This window comes from Sinocyclocheilus rhinocerous, unplaced genomic scaffold (genome assembly GCF_001515625.1).
Source record: "Sinocyclocheilus rhinocerous isolate Xijiao unplaced genomic scaffold, SAMN03320098_v1.1 scaffold779, whole genome shotgun sequence".
Classification (NCBI taxonomy): domain Eukaryota; kingdom Metazoa; phylum Chordata; class Actinopteri; order Cypriniformes; family Cyprinidae; genus Sinocyclocheilus; species Sinocyclocheilus rhinocerous.
In genome coordinates this window covers 1,211,648-1,219,799 of record NW_015652150.1, presented here as the reverse complement: position 1 = coordinate 1,219,799, position 8,152 = coordinate 1,211,648, and the positions used below count along the sequence as shown (strand labels likewise).

At 44.0% G+C, this 8,152-nt stretch overlaps 1 protein-coding gene across 1 annotated transcript in view; it reads left to right on the top strand.

Annotated features, from left to right (window-relative positions):
• The window catches only part of LOC107713797 (tyrosine-protein phosphatase non-receptor type 23-like), an 11,621-nt gene extending 3,864 nt beyond the window's left edge, over window positions 1-7,757 (top strand). Inside the window, exons 9-20 of the mRNA XM_016519408.1 lie at window positions 84-207; window positions 288-433; window positions 624-929; window positions 1,013-1,167; window positions 1,269-1,420; window positions 1,745-1,924; window positions 2,054-4,790; window positions 4,892-5,076; window positions 5,170-5,274; window positions 6,049-6,187; window positions 6,280-6,393; window positions 6,481-7,757. Of these exons, the coding sequence (XP_016374894.1) occupies window positions 84-207; window positions 288-433; window positions 624-929; window positions 1,013-1,167; window positions 1,269-1,420; window positions 1,745-1,924; window positions 2,054-4,790; window positions 4,892-5,076; window positions 5,170-5,274; window positions 6,049-6,187; window positions 6,280-6,393; window positions 6,481-7,074 (4,937 nt within the window). The 3' untranslated portion in view covers window positions 7,075-7,757. The remainder of the gene's footprint in view (window positions 1-83; window positions 208-287; window positions 434-623; window positions 930-1,012; window positions 1,168-1,268; window positions 1,421-1,744; window positions 1,925-2,053; window positions 4,791-4,891; window positions 5,077-5,169; window positions 5,275-6,048; window positions 6,188-6,279; window positions 6,394-6,480) is intronic.
• The last annotated feature ends 395 nt before the right edge of the window (window positions 7,758-8,152 follow it).

Below are 8,152 nucleotides of genomic sequence, written 5' to 3'. Positions count from 1 at the left end.
TATATATATATATATATATATATATATTATATAGACACACACACATACACCATTCAACAATTCCTCGTTCTGATAATTGTCAGTTCCCCTGTGCTATCTAATATGTTTTAAAAACGCTTTCTTTTTCTGTCAAATTTACAGTGAAGAGAAGGCCAAGCTGCTAAGGGATGTCGCGGCAAAAATAGACAGCAAGAATGAAATATTAGAGTGAGTATAAACAGCTTAAAGTAATTTCATACAAAACACATAGTATGCATCTAAATGTCTCAATTGTCATATTCCAACAGACAGTTCATGGACTCTCTCGGTCTGGACCCCGAGTCAGTAGACAATATGGAGATGTATAATACCCTTCCTTCTGTGCTGATGGAAAAATGTGCTGCGTTGAGTGTGAGACCTGATACAGTAAAAAACCTTATCCAGTCAATGCAGGGTTAGTGGTGTCACTTCGAAGTCCTTTTTCATGGTATTTTCATGTTACCAGTAATTAAAGCAAATTTAAATACTTCTTAAATAAAGTTGTCCATCTCAATTCAAGCTATTTACAGCTCTTTAAAAAAAGTACAGTAAAACATTAGAAAAGTCTAAATTCTTGTATCTAACTCCTCTTCCTCCCTCCTCAGTCCTCTCAGGTGTGTTCACCGATGTAGAAGCCTCTCTGCGGGAGATTCGAGATGTATTGGATGAGGATGAGGCAGAGGAGCAAAGTTTAGAAGAGGCTGCTGGGAAGCAGGCTGTACCAGAACGGCCCTCAGCCCTGGCTGAGCTGCGAAGAGACCTGGAAAAGTATTTTGAAGCACATGAAAAAGCCAGCTTCACCAACACAGAACTTCATCGGGCCATGAATCTGCACATCAGCAATCTGAGACTCCTCGGTGGACCACTAGACACCCTTAGAGAGGCATTGCCAAAACCTCAACTTAGTGAGGGTGGGTGTTTTAAGACTTAAATAATTCACATGAAAGTTCATGTTATGTATGTTTATGAGAATTATAATTTTTGACATTTTCAGATGAGATGGCAGGTCTGCAGACAATGAAGAGAATTTTGGGTAAAGTGCAAGAAATGCAGGACCAACGAAGCTCCCTGGAAAAGCAGCTTAGAGACCTCATTCAGCAGGATGACATCACTACTTCTCTGGTTACAACTGAGCGTGCTGACATGAAGGTATGGGCTTTACATGACTGGGCCACTTATTTTTTAAAGGGATTGTATTAGAAATCAGTCACTGCATTATAGTTTTATCTTTGCTTACTTTTGCTCCATAGAAACTATTTGAGGAGCAGCTTAAGAAGTATGAGCAGGTGAAAGTATACATTGATCAGAACCTGACAGCTCAAGAGAATATCCTGAAGGCACTGACAGAAGCTAATGTACAGTATGCCACTGTGCGCAAGGGCCTGGCAGAAACTGAACATAAGTATGACTCAAAGGAATTACATTTACGTGACAAATAGGCATAAACTTTAGCAAGTGTAGCATCATCAGAATCAGAATGAGCTTTATTCGCCAAGTGTGTGCAAACACACAAGGAATTTGTTGTGGTTTTTTTTAGGAGCTCTTAGTACAAACATACATACATACATATATGACATTGAGAACAGAATTATTTTTTTTATATAAGACTAAGGAAAAACAAAATTATAATAATACTATTGTGGTAAGCATCTGGAACAGAAGATTTATGTACAGAGTTCATCAGTATACTTCCAAAAGATATAAATGGTGTCTATTTACTTTTTAGATGGAACAGCACTGTACAGATGCTTGTGGCCTCCTATGAGGCCTATGAAGATCTAATGAAGAAATCTCAGGAGGGCAAAGAGTTTTATGAAGATCTGGAAACAAAGGCCTCTCGCCTGTTGGAGAAAGCCAAGACTGTCTGCAAGGCTCGAAAAGAAGAGAGACAAGCCATAATGGAAAAGTAATTATGAGTTTGATCATCAATATGTTTACTCAGTTGTATAATTCTTTTCTTTCTTGTTTTTAATAGAAAGTTTCATGTGTTGTGTCCAATTTTAGTTCTAATTTGACTCTGCTTAACGTTTGACAGGGAGCTAAAAAAAAAGGCGCCCCAAAGACCCACTGCCCCAAAACCACCTCCGAAGAAAGGCCAAAGTATGGATCCTGCCAACTTAAATGACCCTGAACTGGCAGAGCTTAGTGCTGCTATCCTAGCCCTTGGTGGAGATCTCCCAGAAGAGCTACGCAGCCTGCCTCCTGAACTTGGCATTCCACCATCGGGTCATCATGCTGCACTTTCCGGAGCCGCTGCTAGCTCTATTCTGCGCTGGCCTGGAGTTAACTCTGCTTTACTCTATACGCAACACAGATTTCCTCCAAATTTACCGTCTCCTGAAGTTCTTGCTCAGATCTCCTGTTTTCCAACACCTCCCCTGTCTCAGAGTTTCAGTCACAGTCTTCACCAGCCTCCTCTGACACAACAACAGTTCCCACAACTGCCCAACCCTCAGGTCCTTCCACCACCATCTGTGTCTGGGTACTGCCCTCCATCTTCACAGAACCAACCCGGCCCACCAGTCACTTCAGTCCGACCTTCCACCACTACAGTTGATAGTGTACAGACACCTATTCCAAGCTACAGTCCTGCATCTGTCCAGGCAATTATGCATCCTCCTGGCCGACACCAACCAATGCCACCAGTGTCATCAGTGTATGCAGCTCCACCTCAGATGACACCCCATGTCCAGTACATGCAACAACCTGTTGTTCCCATAAGCCAACCTCCACAGGCAATGCCAGCCCATCATCCACAGCCTCAACCTCAACCTCAGCAGGTATTTGCTCAACCACAGCAGTTTTACCCACCTGTACCAACTCAACAGCAAATGCCAAGACCTTTGCCTGGGCCTCAGCCTCAATTCCCACAGTACATGGCTCAAGTAAGACAACCAGGACCACCAAACTTTCATCAACCTCAAATCCAAGGACAGTTTAGAGCTCCAGCTACCCATGTGCAGCCCCATCAGGGTTACCCCCCTGTCTCATTTGTTCCGAAGTCCCAACCTCCACAATTTAACACTGTCACCCCGGGCCAGATGCCCCATCCAGGCATGCCTCCACAGATGACACCATCCTCCCAACCAGTGCCTTCTGTGTCAATGCCACACTTAGCTCATGTTAATCAGCAAATGCCTCCATCCTCCCAACCAGTGCCCTCTATGTCAATGCCCCGCTTAGCCCATGTTAATCAACAAATTCCCCCTTCCTCCCAGCCAGTGCACTCTGTATCAATGTCACACTTAGCACATGCCAATCAACAGATTCCCCCTGCTTCACAGCCCCAAACACCTCCCTTCAGTCAATTACCAGGTCCTCCTCACCCCCATATACCCCCACCCTCTCATCATTTAGGCCCTGCACCCCATATGCAGATACCTTCTGCTTCCAAACAGATGCCTCCTCCCCAACAGCCACAAATGCTTGCACCATCCATTCACATGTCTCCTTCCTCTCATCCACAAATGCCCTCAGTCTCCCAACCGCTATCTCACTGCCCCCAGTCACAGATTATTCCTTCTCATCAACCCAACCAACAGCCAGCATACCCAGCGGTCACTCCGAGGGCTACTGTTCCTGTTCAACCTCAGGTCCCCCATGGCCCTTTTTCATCACAGATTCAAATTCACCCTAGCAATCCTTCACAGCATCAAAACCACCCTCATCCTCAAATCCTTCCCCAGTCCTGTCCTCCAGCACTCCCTCACAATATCTACAAACCTCAGCCAACCATTCCTCCTAGCTCTGCACCTTTGAGTTTTCCAGGAGTTGTTCCTATGGTTTCAAAACAGTCTGTGGCAGCTCTGCAGCCACAGTCCCAGCCACCCACTTCACAGCCTTTAGCCCCACAACAGCTACCCCCAGGAGGTCCAATATCTTATGCTGTTCCACAAGGTGGGAACATTCCTTCTGGACCAATGCAGCATCCTGTAGCTGCTGCTCCCCCAGGGCCTCAAAGCATGATACCTCCATCCTCAGGAGCACCAGGGGCACCACAGCCTCATGTGCTACCTTCTCCTGCCCCATCACCTTCTCCCTCTCCTGGTCCTCCCTCCCTTGGTATGGTCACCCAGCGACCATCTCCTGCTCTAACCCCAGTTGGAGGAGCAACATTGCCGCAGTCCTCAGTTCAGGCTCCAACACCCACTGGTCCCATGCCTCCATCTGAGTCCACTTTGTTTCAGCAACAGAACTCTAGTACTGATGACTTGCTTTCCTCAAGCCCCGAGAGCCAGCATGGAGGCACTAAGGACACCGCAAATGTCTTACTGCCCACAAAAGCTGACCCTCAGGAGGAACATCACAGAAAAAAGGCTGAGGGTGTGAGACTTATCCAAGGTGACCCTTACCAAGCACCAGAGAGGGTCTCGAAACTCAGTGCACAGCTAGAACGGTTTAGATCAACAGTTCAGTCCTTAGAGCGCCCAACATGGGAGGGAGGTCTGTCAAAACTTGATGCCCAATGGAAAGAACTGCAAGAGCAGCAGGAGAAGGATACTCGCCAGCTCTCTATTGCTATTGCTCGTTGCTACACCATGAAAAACCGCCATCAGGATGTGATGCCTTACGACTGCAATCGTGTTGTCTTGCACTCCGGAAAAGATGATTACATCAATGCCAGTTTCATTGAGGACCTATCCCCATACTGCCCCCGGCTCATTGCAACACAGGCTCCCCTCACTGGCACTGCAGCCGACTTCTGGCTCATGGTTTACGAGCAGAAAGTTTCTGTAATCGTCATGTTAGTGTCTGAGCTAGAACTGGAGAAGGTATATATCCTTTGGCATAAGTTTTTGTGAAAAGTTCTAGAATCTCACAGGCTTTTGACATAATTTTAAATGATTTACAATGCGTTTCATTTTATTCTCAGCAAAAGGTGTTGCGATACTTTCCATCAGAGAGAGGCCAACAACTTGCTCAGGGGCCAATCACCCTTACCCTGACCACTCAGAAGAGCACTCCTACCCATATAGCGCGCATGATAGGACTGCAGTATCAGGACCAAAGTTTGAAACGCACCGTCGTACACCTTCAGTTTACTTCATGGCCTGAACTGTGAGGACTCATTCTTAAACAGTATTACACAGTCAGTCTATTAAAATTACTACCTTTCAAAACAATAACTTTGTTTTTATTTTTTACAAAAAGGGGTCTTCCAGAGAGTAAAAGCAACCTCATCCATTTTATTCAAGAAGTCCACGGACATTACCTGCTTCAGCGCCCACTACACACTCCAGTCGTAGTGCACTGCAGGTACCATACTTTAAAGGAACACTCCACTATTTTTGAAAATAGGCTCATTTTCCAACTCCCCTAGAGATAAACAGTTGAGTTTTACCATTTTCGAATCCATTCAGCCGATCTCTGGGTCTGGCGGTAGCACTTTTAGCTGTACCTCGTCTGTCACAAACACATTATGAAGCAAGCCACTGAACACACAAACACAAAATCATAAAGATATCAGGCGCCCCAGGCACTGAACTACAGGATTTCTGCATGAGAAACAGATGCTCTTCCTCTGTTGTCCAGTACAAATATCTACACATTATTAAATCAAGATTTAAACATTTACTTGAGATTCACAATGATTTGAGGTATTTCTGAAAAATGTGTTCAAATCAAGTGAATTTATGCTTAAAACAGGAAAAATATCCGTCAGTGCAGTTAGAAAAAATTAACTTATTTTTCTTCTCAGATATTTTTTCTAGTTTGAAACCAGGGTTATTAATTAATTAACTAAAACTAAAAAATAAGACTATCTACAAAATAAATAATGATATTACGCAGCGCCTGAAAATAGTCCCCAGCACGCTCCCTGTGCAAGCAGGTGGTCACGTTGGTTACGTTGACGGAAGTTAGCCTATTTTCAGGCGCTGCATAATATCATTGTGCCTGCTGCACCCATGGTACTGCAGCAAAGTTCCTTGATTATTACGCCGGAATGAGAGTATAGTTCCCACATAGACAAGGCTAAGCAAAAGTAGAGTAGTAGTAGTACATTTACTTTTTTGTTTCTGTTTCTCATAGCTCTGGTGTTGGCCGTACTGGCGCCTTCTGTCTGCTTTATGCAGCGCTGCAAGAAATTGAGGCTGGCAATGGTATACCTGACCTGATCCAGCTGGTGAGGAAGATGAGGCAGCAGAGGAAGAACATGCTGCAAGAGAAGGTAAATGGTACACACTCAATGAGGTTTGAGATTTTGCAAAGAGCATTCAGTTGATATCATTTAATGGTACTTTTGTTAAAAAACCTCCACAGCTTCACCTCAAATTTTGCTATGAGGCTGTTCTTAAACATACAGAGCAGGTTCTGAAACGTCACGGCATTATTACATCCCCTTGCACCAGGACCTCAAATAATATTGCATTGAAGGTAACCACTTATTTCTTATTTACTTGTCTTTTTTATAAACTGAACAGCAGTGTGATTATTTATCTAATATTTTGTACGTCTTTCTAGTCATACCCGCGACAGGAATCTCAGGACATTGTTCTGGGAGGAGACATGCCTATTAGTTCCATACAGGCCACTGTGGCCAAACTTAGCATTCGACCACCCAGTGTTGACCATGAACAAGAGTCCGGCCAAGACCAGATTCCCTCCGTTTCCGAAGCGGCAAGCACAGTGGAACCAGATCCTACAGAATTGTCACTTCAGCCTTCTCAGGACCCGCTTTGTTATGAAGCTATGCCTGGTTTCATCAGTCCCCCCCTCTCTTGCACCTCTTCTCCAGGCAAGACGCAGTCACCTTCACCTCCTAGTGGCCAAGGGAATGGGTTCACTGGGTCCACTCCTGCATCTCCAGTCTCAAATCACCAGCCATCCACTGAAGCAGCGCCTCATGCTCCTTCTCCACCCACCTCCTCATCTTTAGATCTGCTTGCTTCTCTCACACCTGAAGCCTTTACTCTGGACAGTGCCCATCGAGGCAAGCAGCGGATTAGCAAGCAAAGCTTCCTTCAGCCGCAAGAAGGCAAAGGCCTGCAGGGACCACCAGAGGGCGACGATCCGCTCAGTAGTTTGGATCCTCTCTGGACACTCAACAAAAGCTGAAACAACATGACGGAGCTCTCTTTTATCTTCTCCCCCACAGGCAGTCCTCTTATGAACTGTTTCTGACCCTGTGTAACATCTTGTCCATGTTCATGCCTCTTGGACCTCATCACTGTGTGTAAGTCTGTCCGCTTGTGTTCTGAAAAGTTTTTTCAGTTGCCATTTTTCCAGCACTGATCCTGGTGTTTCAGGTTGCATTGCGTAAATCCAGTCTTGTCTCCTAGCATGCACTCCTAATGCCATGGTGTTTGTGATTGCCTGTAAGGTGCCTGAGTGTGGGTTCTTCTGCAGTGGGCATCTGCCTCTACACCAAAAATATAAACATTGAGAATGGAAACAGTGTGAAAGAAAAAGTGTGATTCAAGCTACTATTGTCATTATCAGAAAACATATTAACAGTTTGATTGAGCGACTATCTGCTCGCCCTTTGTACACATGCTGCTTGCACTGTGGGTTGTATATTATTAGTCACCGCACCTGTCTTTGAGCTACAGTGATCTGCAAAGTATATGTAGGGACAAATTGAAGCTGGTGATGAAAATACTACTTGATATGACTTGATGTACTCGTTATACTTAAAACACTTACATTTCTGAATCACTTCAGAAATCATAGCATTTTTATGAGTTGATTCTAACTGGTCATTCTTTGAACTGTGTAAATAAATCTTAACAAATGTGAATATAATGGTGTCATTTAATTTTTGTTTTTCAAATGAAAATAGCAAAAATATGAAAAGAGGACAACGTTTTTTTTGGTTAGCATGGGCTCATTAGCCCCTGGTGGTAGATGCTGTAACGCCTTATGTTTGAACTTTAAATAATTTATTTTATAGTGATATTTACCCAGTCTGCAGCACATCACACATTCAAATTTGTTATTTGTTCTGAAAACTTGTCATTACTTGCCTTACTCTCAGGTTGCAATTCATATTATCATATTTTCAATAAATGCATGTTTACGCTCAGGTTCAACTGCAATTTTGCTTCGTTTAAAATTGTAAAATCCTGTACCACTAAGCTAATTTTTAAAGTGCATTACTGTCAATGCATTCCAAGTTATTTTACAGCAAGCTACA